Source organism: Gigantopelta aegis, chromosome 8, assembly GCF_016097555.1.
Source record: "Gigantopelta aegis isolate Gae_Host chromosome 8, Gae_host_genome, whole genome shotgun sequence".
In the NCBI taxonomy this organism is placed as follows: Eukaryota; Metazoa; Mollusca; class Gastropoda; order Neomphalida; family Peltospiridae; genus Gigantopelta; species Gigantopelta aegis.
This window is the reverse complement of record NC_054706.1, coordinates 10,826,738-10,848,481: the sequence shown is the minus strand read 5'-3', so window position 1 is coordinate 10,848,481 and position 21,744 is coordinate 10,826,738. Positions and strand designations below refer to the sequence as shown.

Below are 21,744 nucleotides of genomic sequence, written 5' to 3'. Positions count from 1 at the left end.
TAATATTTGTATTAGGTTAAATTTCATTTTATTTCCTAAAACATTATTTATTCGTACGTACGAAATTATTTTAATACAAAATCCAGATCTAACGGCCTACCGCAATAAGAGTAAACTTCACACGAGTACGATTACATTTTGTATTTGATCTTGCGATGGTGTCCTGATTACTTGGCAAGTGACGATCATTCTTCAACTAATTAAGCAGCCCATCGTTCAGTCAAATCCCAATCCGGTGTAGATAGAGGTAATTAATGCATGAACGGTTCTTTCGTTCTTGATTTTTGATCCGGAGTCCGGAGTAGACAGAATACGGATTAGGCAGAGATTTATACCTAAGAGATAAACGGTAGCTGGACAGGGCTTTAGAAATGGACCGGTTTACGCAGAGTCCACTGTATTTATATCCATGGTATTTATGTCGATTGATACACTGCAGGTAGGAGTTTTAGCCACATATGTTACTATTGTCGTCTATTAGATTTGATTTGACACTATAGGGTCTACTGTTATTTTTTTCAAAAAATCTGGTTCTATTTGAAACCCCCCCCCCCCACTTCAGTTTACAATGGGCATAGCCATCTGATGTTTTTTTTAGATTTGCGAGTGTTATTGTCTATTTCATGCCAGCAAATGTTTTATTTTTTACCTCTATAGCCTTTAATCAAAAATTATATATGTGGCATCAAACTGATTATAACACATGCAAATCCAAAAGTTCCATATGGTTATCACCTAATTAGCCCATTTTCACAGTTAACAAATATTCATTTTTACTCCCCCCCCCCCCCCCTCCCCCCCCCCCCCCCCCCCCCCCCCCCCCCCCCCCCCCCAACCGGAAGAGTGCAAAATGAGCCTCCTCAAAATGCTACTTACACTTTTCAAATAGTCAAGGGGGAAATCACACTTTAAATATAATTGATATTATATGTAGGATTTGCAGCCATGAAATGATTACGGTCCTCATGTGATTTTGATTTATATTATAACTTACATCTAATATTATGTCAGTTCTTAGATCCAAGGACTATAGCAATCCTGCACAAGTACAAATTCCAAGAATAATTAACTTTATTAATTTGTTTAACCAATAGCTATATCATACATGCTAAGTCTAAAAATACAATATTCAGTGTATTAAAGGAAGTAAGGGAGAAATGTTTTATTTAATGATGCACTCAAGTCTTTTAAATCATAATGAAAAAATGCAAGGTAATTGTTTTATTGTTGTTGATTAGATTTAATTTAAATCATATAAAATGGGGATGTTAAACAACAAAATAGATCTGTGTTTTGTTCTGCCTGGTGTGTGTGGGGGGGGGGGGGGGGGGAGAGGAGAGGGAGGGCAGTATTTTGCAACCCCACTCATGCTTCTTGGAACCAAAAATCTGAGGTATTTAATAACCATAACATCAGTATTTTGCATTAAACCTACACTAACCTAATTCTGTCAGATATACTAAAGTCAATCTAGTCAATTTATCACCATAACATCAGTATCTACACTAACCTATTTCAAGGGGATTTTCTTCTGTCAGATATTTGTGTATTTCATACAGCTCATCCACAAGATTCTCATCTTCAAACGCGAAGTAGCAGACATCTCGTCCAGCTGCGGCAGCCGCAAACAACTGAATCAAAGCTGCAACAAGACAATACCTGCAATCAACAACTGAATCAAAGCTATGACAAGACATTACATGCAATCAACAACTGAATCAAAGCTATGACAAGACATTACATGCAATCAACAACTGAATCAAAGCTGTGACAAGACATTACATGCAATCAACAACTGAATCAAAGCTGTGACAAGACATTACATGCAATCAACAACTGAATCAAAGCTGCAACAAGACATTACATGCAATCAACAACTGAATCAAAGCTATGACAAGACATTACATGCAATCAACAACTGAATCAAAGCTGTGACAAGACATTACATGCAATCAACAACTGAATCAAAGCTGTGACAAGACATTACATGTAATCAACAACTGAATAGTTATTAAGACATTTAACTCAACACTAAAAACAAGTTTAAAGTTTTAATGCAAAGTGATACAAATTATGTTTTACAAAAACATTACCATTAAAATTAAAATTACAAACGTTCTGCTATTATGCAGCCAATTAGATGACATTTCAATTTTTTTTTAATTTCTGACATTCCGCAACTCAAGGTTTCCACTAGTTATAGACTAATAGTAACAGTATAGGAAGGAAAAATTTTTTTTTTATTTAACGACACACTCAACACATTTTGTTTACGGTTATATGGCATCAGACATATGGTTAAGGACCACACAGATATTGAGAGAGGAAACCCACTGTCTTTTTGATTAGCAGCAAGGCATCTTTTATATGCACCATCCCACAGACAGGATAGTACATACCATGGACTTTGTTACACTCAACCAAAAAAGAAAGTATGCATTTTGAAATCTTGAATATTTTTTTAGTGCCTCACTATACCACACATTGCACGTGCATATCGTTTCAGACTGCCGCATGTCAGGTCACGGAGTGACGTAACGACCGAAAACATAATTTTCACGTTGTGGGCCAGTTGTTGGGCATGCATACATCCGATATTTCAATAAGGTATCCTCATGAGTGCACACCTTCAAAAAAACAATAAATAAAGCTAATAAATCTATCACAAAATGACCATCAGAGAACAGTTGGGATGCTTGATGCTGGGCGCAGTGACCTTAGCGGTAACCAGGAATGTTTTGGCTACCGATTTCTCACTCGGACTACCAGTTGTCTAACCCCGGTAGTCCGCCAGGCTATCAAAGGTTTTGGCATGTCCAGTCACTCCACAATCAACAAGACGTTTAATTCATTGGTGTCTGAAATTTTCATGTGCCATGGGTTGCTGTAACTGTTAATTGCTCCCCTCGTCTGTCCTACAGGTGGCGGTTGCGCAATATGATTTAGTGAAATAAAGGAATATATTTGCCAGTGGTAGGATTTTTTTAACACAGCAGACTAATACAAAAAATTTGATGTAATTCAGTGGCCAGATATATAGGGTTTGAACGGGTCATGGAATTTTCGTTTGGGTCATGGGTTATTTATTCGTACTCGTAGTCATTTTATGACAATCAACAACACGGCCCGTTGTTTTGACGCCTACTTATAACTAACACCTTGTATGATCAAGACTATTTGCTGCTAGCTGAAGTCTAAACTAAACCATAACTCTATCGCGGTTTATTTCCTTCTAGGCTACCTATGCAAATTATCAGATTATTGTTTACAAAATTAATATCTATTATTATGTTAAAGAAATGTATAAATTGACGAATGTTTTCAATGTTAAAAATATTAATCTTTCTTACAAAGTATTTTTAATTAAATCTCTCTCATCATTTACTATTGCTTTGCGTGATATCCTCGCTCAAAATGGCATCTGCTCTTGTCACGTGATAACGCAAACACACATGGCGATCCCCTGTCTGGGATAATTTGCTTTAATTAAAATAAACATTAGTGTAATTTATGTGCTTGCTTTAATAAATGAATGGCAAAAGATATAAAAGACATATTTTATTAATTAATTATACCTTTTTGGGTGTTTTATAAAGGCAATTTTATAATTAATTACTGAAAAAGGCTTGTTTAAGCTCAGGGCAGCATGGTGCTGATTAAGGCAAGATGGTGCTAGACTATTGAGGCATGGTGCTGCACCATGCTAAAACAAGCTAGCTACATACATGTATATACACTTCATTCTATCACATATTAATGTCTTAGTTTTTAATATTTCCCCCAGATTCTGTTTAATGATTAAGAACTAAAAACTATTGTTCATTAAGTGCTATCATGTAGTTTTAATAAGAGTATATTTCACAGTAGGCCTAAATGCTTATGATTTATAAAAACCCACCCTAAAACGTTTAAATAAAAATAAATGATTTTGCTTTTATCTCTTTGTTTTTTTTAATTTTTTTATATAAGTTATGGGGCTACCAATTTTTACTAAGGGCTACTAGATTTTATAACCTGGTAGCCCGGTGGGCTACCACTGAAAAAACCTAAGGTCAAGGCCTGGTGATGTTGCCACACATTTTGGTGTAACCAGATTCACTATACAGAGACTGAACAATCATTTGCAGGCTACTGGATCCACCAATGACAGCCCTCGGAGTGGACGTCTACGAGTTACGTCAACTGAGCAGGACCGGAATATCCGAACCACCACTCTCCGGAACCGGTTTCAAGCAGCCACCATTCTTATCTGACTGTTCCGCATTCATTCTGAGACAGTCAGGCGTGTGTACTGCATTTCTGATCCTACACCATGTGGACATGTTGCCCTGGCCAGCAGTGTTGCCAGACCTCAATCCCATAGAGCATTTGTGGGATGAACTAGGGAGACGCGTCCACAGTAGAGACCCACAGCCATTGAACCTTCAACAGCTGCAGCAGACCCTTGAGCAGGAGTGGAGAAACATTCCTGCTGAGTTCGTGAACAGGACCATTCATTCCATGAGATGCTGATGTCAAGCCTGCATCAATGCCAGTGGCGAATACACATCCTACTGAACTGCAGGAGTCTAAGCCTTCTTTAATTGCTGACATTTTTGTTTCATGGGTTGGTCACTGTAATGGTCCATTAGGCCAAAAAAAAGAAGAAGTTTGTTTCAGGTAACATGGCCAAAAAAAGTAGGGTAGGTAGGTAGGTTTTTTTTTTTTTTATTATTATTATTATTGTTTTAGTTCAAAGGTTACCCTACCTTAAATGCCAGAGAAAAACTCAGTCTCAAGATGAAAGACATGAAGGCAAGCTGTCTGAAAAATCTTAGTTTACTCTTTGCAGCCAGAGAAAAATAAAAACAATTTCACTGTCAATGTCAGTTTTAAGTTTCACATGCCATTTTCAAGACAGGAAAACAAAAAAAGTTCAAACTATTCCTTTCACCAATAAAAGTCAGTAGATGACTGCACAGAAACTTCACAGCTTTGTCCAGTTTTGTCAGAGGATGACTGCACAAATTTGTCCAAGTTGGTCAATAGATGTCTGCACAAAAAGTTCACAGATTTATCCAGTCAGTAGATGACTGCACAAAAACTTCACAGATTTGTCCAACTTGTATTGGAAATAATAAAAAATACTAATTTTGTGTGTAATTTACAAATCAATCGGCTTAGAAATTAATAACTTGTAGTAAATTTCATAGTAATAAAAAAGGTGTTCCTAGCCCGAGTACTCCGACTGTAAGAGAGCTAGACGGACATTTATGTTTATGTTCAAATGTCCGTCTAGCTCTCTTACAGTCGGAGTACTCGGGCTAAGGCGTTCCCTGTGGGACGGACTTATAGTTTTAATGTTTATTAGCCTATTGAACGGACCCATGCTAAAATCACCCAAATTAATTTATTCCCAATTAACTGAAACACTGAAATAAATGTGAAACGTTTAATGTGTGGTTATTCTTGAATATTCCGTTTATTTAATTATTACCCATGCTCAGCAGTTGATAGGCCTATCTACATCACTGGCGTAGGAAGCAGGGAAGGGGGTACTTTGTAGCAGCATCGATGGTTTATATATTAATTTTATACGTGTGTGTACCCACCCACCCCACTTTTTGGTATCTTCCTACAGGCTACACCCGTGTATATTAACAAATTCTGGGTACTAGGCCTAAGCAGTAGCCAACAACGAAAATTGTACCACGTCTTCTTCAAATGACCTTCACCTTTGCATGCGAAAAAAAACGCGATGACTTGCAGTTTGTGCATGTGGTATCGAGAAATCCTTGATTGTTTTGTTGAGATCGCACGTTGTTGTTTTTTGAAAATAAACCTACAATGTATGAGATGACTGGAGTTAGGATAATACGATATATTTTCCTCTATAGGCCTACAGTATTTAGCAGTTTGTAATAAAAGCTGTTTAATCGCCACACACGTTACCGTACTGTCATGCGATCTCGTGTGTCACCAATTACCGTGGTACCTAATAAGAGCATGTGTTATTAACAGTGTTCTACACTCGGTTTTATAACTTACTCGTCTTTGGCTAGTGGACAAACAAAATTTACTAGCCAAGCTTAAAATGTTACTCGCCACAGTGCGACACTACTAATTTTGTATCATTTACGAATGTGTTGTAAGTATCTGGGGCCCTATTTTCGAAGCCATCTTAGCGCTACGAAATCGTAAAACCGTCGTAGGTTGTGACGTCACTACAGCGCATGCCATAGTGACGTCATAGCTTACGATGATTTCACGATTTCGTAGGCTAAGATAGCTTCGAAAATATGGGCCCTGGATTGTTTTCGCCAAATTACTAAAATCAACGATGAGTTCCGAATTGTACCGACAATTAATACGGAATTCACAGTGATCAATCGGACAACTTCGTAAATAGTGAAATGTTCCGACTGCACAATGTCAACAAATTTCATTTGTTTTCGCTGCTTGGACTCTGAACGCACATGGCAAATAATTTAGACGTTTTTGGAGTCAGTCGTCAGATGGCGACGATAATAAATTCAGTCAGTCGCCACGCCAACATTTTGGTTGCAATGGCGACCATTTTGGTCGCAACGTAGAACACTGGTTAATGATTCCAATTTCAAAACAATTAGTTATGCTCATATCCATTCAACGTCCAGGCATGTCTAGTCTGGGTCCAGTTTCTAACAACACCAGTGATTGGGTCCAGGGCACGGCGTAAGAAGGTGTCAAAAAGTGGGGTGGGGGTGTATAAAAACCATCGCTGCTGTCCCCCACACACACACACTCCTCAACCTCCATTTAACACACACACTGACGTGTAAGAGTTATCCTACTTGAGTACTTCTGTCGTCTGCTTTGTCGATCTGCGACCACAACTTCTCTGTGCGCTTCCCCCCACCCGAAAAAAAAAAGTTCAGGGTCGGTGGCAAAATTTAGGGTCGGTCGGGTGACCGGAAACAAACAATTTTTTTTTTTTTGGCCTTAGCAGCAAACGTGCGTAACTTGTGAAATTACTGCATACACACCTCCTCCAAATGGTGTGGTTATCTAATTCCATAATTTCTGCCATGAATGTCGTCTGGTTTATGAAATAAATGAATATTGATTACATGCATACTTTCTTTTTTGGTTGAGTATATGTTGGTTGTAAACAAATTCTAAGTTTTATCTGGGCAAAATATGTACTACTGTGTCAAATAACCTTGGTTGAATACAGAATGGGGTATATATGTATAAAAAAAAGTAGACTTTAACTTAATATCAGGAATTGTTCCCACTGTAAGGAAGGAAGGGGAAGGGGAAAATCTAGCTCAGCTGGTAGAGTGCTCGTCTGAGGTGCTTCGTTTGTAGGATCGAACCCACCCAATGGACTCATTCTCTGATTTTTTTTTTTTTTGTCCCAACCAGTGCCACATGACTGGTATATCAAAGGCTGTGGTATGTGCTGTTCTGTCTGTGGGAAAGTGCATATAAAAGATCCCTTACTGCTAACAAGAAAATGTAGCAGGCTTCCTCTAAGACTATACACAGAGAATAACTAGTTAACGACGGCAGATATCGACTTTATTTTGTGACAGTAAGAATGGGGAATTCTCATTCGGCCTAAACAGGATAAAGCAGATATCCGACATCATTAATTAGTTATTATCTTTATCCTGCAGACCATAAAAATTAAGGGGAAAAGCTATTATTTGTGTTATTTCAGCTACGATGACCTAGATGTCAAATGAGCGATTTTGTAATGCAGCTATGCGTGTGACGTCACGTATATCCTGCTACTATAAAGATATGATTTTGCTTTATCCGTGAAACGGTGGTTGCAGGATAAATCATAAATATCAAATGTTTGACATCCAAAAGCTTAGTGATATCATTAAACAAAACCAAAACAATACGCAGAAATTTACAATACATTTACATATCCTGCATTGGATATTTATATGCATTGTATATATAAAATAAAATAAAATAAAATAAAATAAAATAAAATTAAATTAAATTAAATTAAAATAAAAAATAAAATAAAATAAAATTAAACTAAACCAAAAATAAATTAAGTGACTTAGTATGCTAGTTTGTTTGGGGAAAGGGTAGGGGGCGATTAGTCTTCCTCAAACTTTCTCAAGGAGGGATATCTCTCTTGACTTTTTAAAAGGTTAGCATTTTCAAATAAGGTCCATTTTTACTGACGAAGTTCAGATAAGACATAATTACAAACAAAATGTGTGAAAAGCATCTCCTGATCTTTTGGATAAAAACGTTTACCAAGGGAAGGGGGACCCTCCCAGAATTCCTTCTAGCAAAAAACATTCTACAAATAGTCTTTAGACAAAGAAATATGATGGCACACCTTTAAGTTTCTTGTCTCCTTCCAAAGCCCCACATCCCCAGTTTCCTGTGCACACGGCAGGCAGCTTGGGCTCATTACTCCTACTGCAAAAACCACTGAATGCCTGAAATTCAACACAGTCTATTACAAGCTGGGATTAAAATGACCATGGACAAATAATACTTTCAGAACAACTGGCAAGAAAACGTTACGGGGGTGGGGGTAATTGTGAGCTTTCCATCAAAGAACAAGAATTCTGAAAGCACAGATAATGCAATATATATCTCCTACCAGGAGAAAAAATTGAGGGGCTGTAAGAGGTATTTGATATTAACACTTTTCCTTTTTTATATTAACACATTTCATGTCTGATTAGAGTTGGGAAGGTATACATTTCTTTGCAATCTGGTTTTTGATAACCATGCCAAAAAGATGTAAACAGAGCATTCTGGACAATGACTGAATAATAGCAAATCAATGAGACATGTAGCAAGCTGGGTGCAGAAAGGACTCACCCGCTCGCCAAATGTGAGTACAAATTCTGACAGACAAATTAAAAAACGTAACTCCCAGTCCCACGGGCGATCTCTTTTTCTGACTGACGACGGAAACAGAGCTGGTCAAAGATCAATACTTTTTTGAAATGGCTTGTTTACATTGAAAGTATGTTGCAGGTGTGTTTTGCATAGATTGTTTTGTTAAATACTTGCAGGATGTCACTAAGTATTTGTAAATTTGTAAATGTATATGAAAGAAATGTGAATTTTTTTTATATCAGATTATTATTTTTTTTTTTATTGATTTGTCAATCAAGGTATGGGGCTTGATATCATTTGCCATGTGATGTTGATCAATTACAAAATGTATTTAATAATATATCATTTGTTGTGGAGACAGTGTATATTATAATATTGTTAAACAGTAATATTGTTATATAGGCTGGTGGACTAGTAGGAATTCTAGCGGGCTAGTAAATTTTAGTTGCTTTTGGTCCGGTAGACTAGTGAATAGGGGTGTAGCGTGATCTGGACCTGGGGGGTTCGAATATGAACCAAGTGGACCCTTTTTCTATTTTAGTTTTGCAACACCAGAAATTCCATATGTATAAACCTGTATGTTTTAGTTCTGAAAGTGGACCATCCAAATCCCCCTCCGAACCCCCCCCCCCCCCATCACAGCCTACGCCCCTGGTGAAATATTTTCTATTTCTGCACCCCTGGTAAGATACCTGCAAGTGAACCATTCCGTCATCCAATGCATACAAGAATGTTTCCTACCACTGACAAAGCAAATGAGCAGTCTCGCTTCAGATGCAGCATTCACATGGCCCTTAATGTCTTGTGATTAATATATACAGCTGCCCACCCCCACCCCGACCCCCCAGTTGCTGGCATCTTCTGACAATTGTGGATAATTAACATATGTTTTTTGTTTTCTTTTTGTCAGCTTGGCAAATGATCGCACTGACCACTCAAACCCCGAACTGACCTTGTTCAGTTCTCTGACCACCATGCGTGGCTGGAACTGGTCACAATGTTTGTGTATCACAAGAGCATCAATTGCTACAACCTCGGTACACAGGTGACCGTTGATATCCCTGAAATCACAAAGAAAGAAATGCTTTATTTCATGACACACGCAATGCATTACAGTTTTATGGTGTCGGATATATGGTTAGACCACATAGAAAATGTCCCATCCCCACCAGGGCCCTATGACTGGTATATCAAAGGTTGTGGTATGTGCTGTCCTATCTGTGGTAAAGTGCATATAAAAGATCCCATTCTGGTAATGGAAAAATGTAGTGGCTTTTCTCTGAAAACTACACGTCAGTATTAATATTAACAAATATTTGACATCCGATATCTGATGATCAATTAATCAATGTGCTCTAGTGGTGTTGTTAAACAAAACAAAAAACACAGAGACAAAATCAACTGCCACTACTCCAGGGACTACTCTTTTCAGCTAGCAGCAAGGGGTCTTTTATATGAATGATCCCACAGACATACACTATGGCCTTATTATCAGTCGTGGTGCACTGGCTAGAATGAGAAATAGCCTAATGGGCCCACCGACGGGGATCGATCCTAGACTGACAGAGCATCAGGCAAGTGTTTTACCACTGGGCTACATCCCTCCCCCAAAAATCTGAAATACACATTAACTGTAAGCTAAACAATTAACCATTATTAATAAATTTGAGAAATTGTCTAAGCACATTATAACATAATTTACTAAATACAAAATATACACAAACATAACTACATGTAGTTTTTAAACATGTGGATGTTATCGCTATCAAAAGTCTTTAAAATTTTTAATATCAGCAGTGCTAATTAATTTGAATATTGATTAGCATCTACTATTCAACATTTTAGAATTGTGTAGTGATCTTTGCAACTTACCTAACTAATTTTGACACAATTCTGAGAAAAAAATTCTCTGCAGCTGCCTTCATATAACCATCATATACATGTGTACATATATGTCACCATGTTTACTTAGTTAACACATACATGTAAGATCAGGGTTCATACACTTAAAGGAAGTCAAAATTCCAGGGTTTTTCAAGCACTTTCCAGGTCAACTTTACCAAAATTCCAGGACCTTACCGAGTTTCCACAGGTCGTTAAACACGCAAGTGCCAAACATCTTTGTGGGTTTACAATATATTCATTAACTTGACACGCTCCCTGAACTTGCTAAATACCCAGCGGCAAAAAGTGACAAACTTTCTTTTCCAATATGGCGACGCTGTCGCTTGGATCTCGTGGCCACGTGATCCTCGCATCGCAAGATAAAAAACAACAACAAACATTCACACGTCAACTGAGCCGGTAAACATCGATTGGCCGGACGATTGGCATTTGATTGTGCTGCGGAAATGAAACAAATAATTTAATTACATGTTAAATAAAGTAAATAAAGCCTCCGTTTTAGGCGTTTATATTTTATTTGACATCAAATTATCATTTTCAAGGGTTTTCCAGACCGCAAGATGATTTTCAAGGGTATTCAAGCACTGGAATACATTAGTTTATTTTTAAGGGTTTTCAAGGGTTTTCCAGGCGCGTACGAACCCTGAAGATACGGACTCCCCACCAGGGTTGCACAGATTGCACGATAGACCTTTTTCATTTGCATGCAGGTCGCACAGAACCATGTTTGTGTAACTTATTTGCTGTTCATGCAAAGTTTATACAGTACTGAACAATATTTGTTCTTGTCACTGCACTCGTTCCAGTAAAAGTCAGTCAACAACCACAGCCATTCTCTTTAGTTTTTACTAGTAATTTATATGAAAATTTTACATTAATAAATTATGTAGTGTTTTATATTATTTTGAAAATGGGGAGCACAAAGAAAAAAAAAAGTTAAGCAAAAATAATTTGCGTACGGTAACTCATTAGTCTACCTTTAACCCATTAATGGGTTGTGCAAATTTTCCATTTGTCAAACCGGAAACATCCCTCCTGCAAACGTGCCCGATTCAGGCAACTATATTTATTTTATTTTTTCTACAAAATTTACCTGCTTGTTTTATCAGAGTGATTTCCATCCCAAGAGAATGTGTCTGCATAATCTTTGTACTCGCTAAATTGTTCGCAACCTGAAAAAACAAAAAAAACAAAAAACATTTGCCGTTAACTTTCAAGGTTCATAAATACTGTATAAAGACATGTACCACAAAGATATTTTTCTGCTATGTATGTGATGTTATATCTCTACAGGATATTTGTGTGAAACTGTCAACTCTAATATCACAAACATTATGCAAAATAAATATTTTCTAATTAAAACCTCAACGTTGCTGAATATTTTTAACATGGATCCATTGATATGTGATGCTTAATACATGTAATTTCATTAGTATATTTATAAAACTGCTTTGCAATTGTATTACAATTGTTAGCTGAACAAATATTTTAATTGTTACTTGAATCAACAATGCACAAAATGCATTACTTTCAAAAGTGCATACATGCTTATAACCGGCCGACCCCCGCTCACTGAAAAACAAACGTAACTCTATTGAGTCATGTTATTTATTATTTTCAAGTACAGAAGCACAAAATGTCATAAGAACAAATTGGCATTGATGGATGCATCTTGTGAAGCAATCAATAAAAAAGGAACTGTTTCAAAAATTATTTTTATAGATTTAGCAAACGGCAGATTGTTGCATGGAGTTTAAAATATTGCTTTCAAAATAAGGTGGGACTAACTTCTTTTGTATTTTTAAAATAGCTTTAGTGATTTTGATTTTTCATTTGAATATTCATTTATTATTTATTCAAATGTAGTACTGACTATACATATTGTTGTAATAGTCATATTTTAATGTAAAACTCAATACAGATCTACATCCTATTTTACATTTAAAAATTTTAACACCCTTATTTGCTTCCATACAGGTCATGTGGTTTAGACCTATATCGGCTATATTTAAAATGTCTTGGCTGGTCAACTGTCTGCACTTCTAACTGTGACACTGGGAATGTAAACAAATGGTATGGTGTGTACTATACCACTTCATTCTTTGTAATGTAAAACATTAAGTAATATGAAGGAGTGCAAAGTGATGAAAATCAGTTTTACTCTGCATAGGTATGCTTTCATTCTTATCACAGGTCATTCATTCATTTATAGTTATTTTCATGCTTAAGAGGTGGGTCTAGACTGTGGCAACTGAAGTTTATAGGGTGGGTCAAGTCATGCTCCCTTACAAAAATTATTTAGAAAAGTAGAAAATCTGCTAGAGCAGGGAGGGGTTTTGACCCCAGAAACCCCTGCCCTTGCACACGCACCTATAAGTGCAATTGCTAAGAGGCCAGGACCCATATTCACGAAAAGGTGTAAACGTAAACATAACTTAGTTGGATGTAAATATATAATTTAACTCTCTCACTGGAGAAATTAAAAAAAAACCCATTAGAAACGATGGCTACCAGGTAAATAACAAATGCGCAAAATGCAATTTCGTTTGTCGTCTGCTAACAATAACATCGCAAATGGCGAACCATGGCATTTTGGTATTGGTGAGGATCCACGTTTTGGTACGAACTTTAGGACATTCTTAAAAAGGAAAAGATAACTCAGGAGAAATGTGGCCGAGTCAAAAACATCCGTTCGATCACAAAAAAATATGTTCAATTATTGGTAATACTGCCATTTTCTGCAAATAATTGTAAATAACGGCGATCGTGCTTGATTTATTATATGTACACGACTTACATGCAGCGTTAGTTGTAACCGGAGGCACTCTTATATTTACGTCCAACTTTACATGTAACTTACGTTTACGTTGTTTCGTGAATAGCTTTTCAGTCGTAGATTTATGTTTACCCGGTATGTGTTAAACTAGGCTTACGATTTTTTTTTAATATGGGTCCAGATTATCTTCTGAAAACACAACATTTTTACCCAGCATAATGACGCTTTCGTTCTTATCGAGAGTCTCTGTAAACAAGCGAGTGAGTAGCATCTCCGGACAGATCAGAAATCGAATCTCCTCCTGTCCACAGCCATGGTGCAACTCTTCTCCACCGATGACTTTGTTTGCAAAAACAACCTGTACAAAACAAACACTCATCAGAAAGAATATTTGCAAAATGTATTAAAGGTTTACTTTATAATAACAGTATGAACTATAAGCTGTACAGTTTAAATCTATTTTACGGTATATTTCGTATTCCCAATAATGAATAAAAAGTGTTATTCCTACTTTTGCTTTCTCGTATCCTTTTTTTCCCCCGATCTGGCAACTCCTATCTTTCAACTTCTTTTGCTGTTCACCTCCACATCCCAGTCTTTGTCTTTCCAACCATAACATTGCTTGTCACTTGTGACTATTCGTGCCACATACCTGTCATTCCCCATCAGCTTATGGGCTTAGTCTGACCACTTCGGTTCAGTAGTTACTTCTGGCATTGTTAAGAGGCACCTGTAACCACCTACTATGTTCCCCTACTACTGATGGTCATTAGTTAGTGCTGCGGGTCAGACCAGCTTTATTAGTGGCAGAGGACAAGGATGCCAGGTGGGTGCAGGAAAGTACACAAAGACTGCACCCATGGAGGAAGTTGAGACTGGTAGGCGATGGTGTGGACAGCTCAGAAGACATAGTTGGAGGAAACTGACAAAAAGGGTGAAAACAGATTGAAATCGTGGGAGAAATTGAAATGTTCTTTAAAATAAGATAAAGAGAATGGTAGGCAGAGAGTGATAGATGACAAAGATGAATGAAAGTGTGAGCCAATTTTGACGGGATTTGAACCACTGTCATCAGCTTGTAAATAATAAAATGAGATTATAGCCTTCCGTATTGAGTAGCTTTCTGTTATTTTCACCCTGAAAACTGAATAGTGTGCGGAAAAAAACTCCGAAGCAAATGTTTGGGGTAGGGGAAACTTAATTTAGAATAATTTTCCTTAGAATCACCTTATTATAAAAATTGACCACTCAAAATGTGTGTTTTGAAGGCCCCTATCAATTACAAATCATAATATGCAAATGAACCTCAAAAGTAGGTCATCAGGGGTTAAAAGGTCATCGATTTTGGGTAGAGTTCAAAATTTGCGGATTTCATCTATTGGGACATTTGTCAAAATCAGGCCTAGAAATGACTGCAAACTGTGTCAGAAGGAATTTCCAGCCATTTAAAGGCACCCATTTTCAGCCATGTATGAAAATATTGAAACAGAAACAAACAAGCCAAGGTCAGTTTTTGCAGAAAAGGAGGAGACAAGAGTGACAGAGTTAATGTTGAATTTGATGTGTATCGAGAATCTTCCATCAAGGATGCAGAACGCGTGAACAGGGGCACCAGTTCTGGTGTAAGATTCAACAATATTTCTGCAGGACATAGGATTAAGCAATGGAGAATCGTCCTCTCTGAAGCCCATAACAAGACTGAATGAGTTCATCATGTAGGAATGGAAGTCGGATGATAGCAAGACAATAATTGGAAACAAAAACGCTGCATGTTACATGTGGTGAAAGGTGTTGGTAATTAAATTATGTGAGACATCCCTGGTCAATGAGTTACAATCGTCACAGGAAGAAGCAGACAACAGGATGCTGCTGCATGTAAAGTATGCATCTGACCCCGGATACAAGTCTGTCATTGTTGTCTCTGAGGACACTGATGTTTTTGTACTTTGCATTGCATTTGCAAAGGACATCAAAAGTTCCCTTTATCAGAAAACGGGAACTAAAATGAGGACAAAGTACATGGACATAAAACAATTGAGGGCTGTCTTAGGTGACAGATTGTCACAAGCTTTAATTGGATTTTACGCCATTACTGTATGTGATTCCATGAGCGCATTCTCAGGGAGTGGAAAGCAACTGAAAAAGGATTAACAAGCCATAAATACATTCATCAACCTCGGCAAGTTGTGAGATGTATGGCACTATGGAATGAATGCAACCACAGTCAACAGGGTGAGTGGGGGCCTTCCCCAGAAAGAAAATGCATTCAGTTTAGGTTTAGGGTTAAGAAAATCATACAGTAATGTTAAGAGTAATTAATTTTGTCAAAACGTTAACTTTAAAAAATAAAATCTGCCAAAAAATTTGGGTATGGCACCATACCCATTTTACCCTGTGGCAGAAACTCTGAAAATTGTAACAAGGCTTTATTGAAAATGAAAACATACATCATGTCACCTTGTGATATTTTACTATAACTTGGCAAAATATGTTTTGTCTGGTTTTCACTTTACTTTATTATAAAGTTAACCTTTTATGTTAAAACAAATCAAAATACTTATAGAGAATATTAATTTAGCAAAATTTACCTATAAAAAAAGACCTTCAATTAAATAGTGTAAATCTAATATGTTATGCAAGCAACAAAATACTACAAAAATTATGCAATTATATTGTTATTATTGTAAAGAAATAAAAGACAAAAATACCAGTCTATATAATAAAATTTAAAAAACCCCCAGAAAATTGCTTTAATTAATTATTAACCAGTCATAGGTATAGGATATTACACAAGCTTCCATTTCAACTTGTGATTAAATTGATAATACCTGTAGTAACATTAAAACCACAATACCACTTGTGATTAAATTGATAATACCTGTAGTAACATTAAAACCACAATACCACTTGTGATTAAATTGATAATACCTGTAGTAACATTATTAAAACCACAATACCACTTGTGATTAAATTGATAATACCTGTAGTAACATTATTAAAACCACAATACCACTTGTGATTAAATTGATAATACCTGTAGTAACATTAAAACCACAATACCACTTGTGATTAAATTGATAATACCTGTAGTAACATTAAAACCACAATACCACTTGTGATTAAATTGATAATACCTGTAGTAACATTATTAAAACCACAATACCACTTGTGATTAAATTGATAATACCTGTAATATCATTAAAACCACAATACCACTTGTGATTAAATTGATAATTAATATTGATTAAAACCACAATACCACTTGTGATTAAATTGATAATACCTGTAGTAACATTAAAACCACAATACCACTTGTGATTAAATTGATAATACCTGTAGTAACATTAAAACCACAATACCACTTGTGATTAAATTGATAATACCTGTAGTAACATCATTAAAACCACAATACCACTTGTGATTAAATTGATAATACCTGTAGTAACATCATTAAAACCACAATACCACTTGTGATTAAATTGATAATACCTGTAACATCATTAAAACCACAATACCACTTGTGATTAAATTGATAATAAACATTAAAACCACAATACCACTTGTGATTAAATTGATAATACCTGTAGTAACATTATTAAAACCACAATACCACTTGTGATTAAATTGATAATACCTGTAATATCATTAAAACCACAATACCACTTGTGATTAAATTGATAATACCTGTAGTAACATTAAAACCACAATACCACTTGTGATTAAATTGATAATACCTGTAGTAACATTAAAACCACAATACCACTTGTGATTAAATTGATAATACCTGTAACATCATTAAAACCACAATACCACTTGTGATTAAATTGATAATACCTGTAACATCATTAAAACCACAATACCACTTGTGATTAAATTGATAATACCTGTAACATCATTAAAACCACAATACCACTTGTGATTAAATTGATAATACCTGTAGTAACATTAAAACTACAATACCACTTGTGATTAAATTGATAATACCTGTAGTAACATTAAAACCACAATACCACTTGTGATTAAATTGATAATACCTGTAGTAACACATTAAAACCACAATACCACTTGTGATTAAATTGATAATACCTGTAGTACCACATTGAAATTAAAACCACAATACCACTTGTGATTAAATTGATAATACCTGTAGTAACATTAAAACCACAATACCACTTGTGATTAAATTGATAATACCTGTAGTAACATTAAAACCACAATACCACTTGTGATTAAATTGATAATACCTGTAGTAACATTAAAACCACAATACCACTTGTGATTAAATTGATAATACCTGTAGTACACATTAAAACCACAATACCACTTGTGATTAAATTGATAATACCTGATTAAAACCACAATACCACTTGTGATTAAATTGATAATACATGTAGTAACATTAAAACCACAATACCACTTGTGATTAAATTGATTAAATTGATAATACCTGTAACATCATTAAAACCACAATACCACTTGTGATTAAATTGATAATACCTGTAGTAACATTAAAACCACAATACCACTTGTGATTAAATTGATAATACCTGTAGTAACATTAAAACCACAATACCACTTGTGATTAAATTGATAATACCCTTGTGATTAAATTGTAGTAACATTATTAAAACCACAATACCACTTGTGATTAAATTGATAATACCTGTAGTAACATTATTAAAACCACAATACCACTTGTGATTAAATTGATAATACCTGTAGTAACATTAAAACCACAATACCACTTGTGATTAAATTGATAATACCTGTAGTAACATTAAAACCACAATACCACTTGTGATTAAATTGATAATACCTGTAGTAACATTAAAACCACAATACCACTTGTGATTAAATTGATAATACCTGTAGTAACATTAAAACCACAATACCACTTGTGATTAAATTGATAATACCTGTAGTAACATTAAAACCACAATACCACTTGTGATTAAATTGATAATACCTGTAGTAACATTAAAACCACAATACCACTTGTGATTGATAATTGATAATACACTTGTGTAAATTGTAATACATTATTAAAACCACAATACCACTTGTGATTAAATTGATAATACCTGTAGTAACATTAAAACCACAATACCACTTGTGATTAAATTGATAATACCTGTAGTAACATTAAAACCACAATACCACTTGTGATTAAATTGATAATACCTGTAGTAACATTAAAACCACAATACCACTTGTGATTAAATTGATAATACCTGTACCTGTAGTAACATTAAAACCACAATACCACTTGTGATTAAATTGATAATACCTGTAGTAACATTAAAACCACAATACCACTTGTGATTAAATTGATAATACCTGTAGTAACATTAAAACCACAATACCACTTGTGATTAAATTGATAATACCTGTAGTAACATCATTAAAACCACAATACCACTTGTGATTAAATTGATAATACCTGTAGTACACATTAAAACCACAATACCACTTGTGATTAAATTGATAATACCTGTAGATAATACCTGTAACATTAAAACCACAATACCACTTGTGATTAAATTGATAATACCTGTAGTAACATTAAAACCACAATACCACTTGTGATTAAATTGATAATACCTGTAGTAACATTAAAACCACAATACCACTTGTGATTAAATTGATAATACCTGTAGTAACATTAAAACCACAATACCACTTGTGATTAAATTGATAATACCTGTAGTAACATTAAAACCACAATACCACTTGTGATTAAATTGATAATACCTGTAGTAACATTAAAACCACAATACCACTTGTGATTAAATTGATAATACCTGTATTGTATACCATAACATTCAAACCACAATACCACTTGTGATTAAATTGATAATATTGTAACATAATACCTTGTGATTAAATTGATAATACCTGTAACATTAAAACCACAATACCACTTGTGATTAAATTGATAATACCTGTAGTAACATTAAAACCACAATACCACTTGTGATTAAATTGATAATACCTGTAGTAACATTAAAACCACAATACCACTTGTGATTAAATTGATAATACCTGTAGTAACATTAAAACCACAATACCACTTGTGATTAAATTGATAATACCTGTAGTAACATTAAAACCACAATACCACTTGTGATTAAATTGATAATACCTGTAGTAACATTAAAACCACAATACCACTTGTGATTAAATTGATAATACCTGTAGTACACATTAAAACCACAATACCACTTGTGATTAAATTGATAATACCTGTAGTAACATTAAAACCACAATACCACTTGTGATTAAATTGATAATACCTGTAGTAACATTAAAACCACAATACCACTTGTGATTAAATTGATAATACCTGTAGTAACATTAAAACCACAACAATACCACTTGTGATTAAATTGATAATACCTGTAGTAACATTAAAACCACAATACCACTTGTGATTAAATTGATAATACCTGTAGTAACATTAAAACCACAATACCACTTGTGATTAAATTGATAATACCTGTAGTAACATTATTAAAACCACAATACCACTTGTGATTAAATTGATAATACCTGTAATATCATTAAAACCACAATACCACTTGTGATTAAATTGATAATACCTGTAGTAACATTAAAACCACAATACCACTTGTGATTAAATTGATAATACCTGTAGTAACATTAAAACCACAATACCACTTGTGATTAAATTGATAATACCTGTAGTAACATTAAAACCACAATACCACTTGTGATTAAATTGATAATACCTGTAGTAACATTAAAACCACAATACCACTTGTGATTAAATTGATAATACCTGTAGTAACATTAAAACCACAATACCACTTGTGATTAAATTGATAATACCTGTAGTAACATTAAAACCACAATACCACTTGTGATTAAATTGATAATACCTGTAGTAACATTAAAACCACAATACCACTTGTGATTAAATTGATAATACCTGTAGTAACATTAAAACCACAATACCACTTGTGATTAAATTGATAATACCTGTAGTAACATTAAAACCACAATACCACTTGTGATTAAATTGATAATACCTGTAGTAACATTAAAACCACAATACCACTTGTGATTAAATTGATAATACCTGTAGTAACATTAAAACCACAATACCACTTGTGATTAAATTGATAATACCTGTAGTAACATTAAAACCACAATACCACTTGTGATTAAATTGATAATACCTGTAGTAACATTAAAACCACAATACCACTTGTGATTAAATTGATAATACCTGTAGTAACATTATTAAAACCACAATACCACTTGTGATTAAATTGATAATACCTGTAGTAACATTATTAAAACCACAATACCACTTGTGATTAAATTGATAATACCTGTAGTAACATTAAAACCACAATACCACTTGTGATTAAATTGATAATACCTGTAACATCATTAAAACCACAATACCACTTGTGATTAAATTGATAATACCTGTAGTAACATTAAAACCACAATACCACTTGTGATTAAATTGATAATACCTGTAGTAACATTAAAACCACAATACCACTTGTGATTAAATTGATAATACCTGTAGTAACATTATTAAAACCACAATACCACTTGTGATTAAATTGATAATACCTGTAGTAACATTAAAACCACAATACCACTTGTGATTAAATTGATAATACCTGTAGTAACATTAAAACCACAATACCACTTGTGATTAAATTGATAATACCTGTAGTAACATTAAAACCACAATACCACTTGTGATTAAATTGATAATACCTGTAGTAACATTAAAACCACAATACCACTTGTGATTAAATTGATAATACCTGTAGTAACATTAAAACCACAATACCACTTGTGATTAAATTGATAATACCTGTAGTAACATTAAAACCACAATACCACTTGTGATTAAATTGATAATACCTGTAGTAACATTAAAACCACAATACCACTTGTGATTAAATTGATAATACCTGTAAAACCACAATACCACTTGTGATAACATTAAAACCACAATACCACTTGTGATTAAATTGATAATACCTGTAGTAACATTAAAACCACAATACCACTTGTGATTAAATTGATAATACCTGTAGTAACATTATTAAAACCACAATACCACTTGTGATTAAATTGATAATACCTGTAATATCATTAAAACCACAATACCACTTGTGATTAAATTGATAATACCTGTAGTAACATTAAAACCACAATACCACTTGTGATTA

General features: G+C 34.6%; 1 protein-coding gene across 1 annotated transcript in view; it reads right to left on the bottom strand.

The window, feature by feature from the left end:
* Window positions 1–1,505: 1,505 nt before the first annotated feature.
* Window positions 1,506–21,744, bottom strand: part of LOC121379462 (poly(ADP-ribose) glycohydrolase-like) — a 30,118-nt gene continuing 9,879 nt past the window's right edge. The window contains exons 6-10 of the mRNA XM_041508105.1: window positions 13,736–13,883; window positions 11,843–11,921; window positions 9,797–9,905; window positions 8,330–8,432; window positions 1,506–1,642 (exon numbers count right to left, since the gene is read on the bottom strand). Coding sequence (XP_041364039.1) covers window positions 1,506–1,642; window positions 8,330–8,432; window positions 9,797–9,905; window positions 11,843–11,921; window positions 13,736–13,883 — 576 coding nt within the window. The remainder of the gene's footprint in view (window positions 1,643–8,329; window positions 8,433–9,796; window positions 9,906–11,842; window positions 11,922–13,735; window positions 13,884–21,744) is intronic.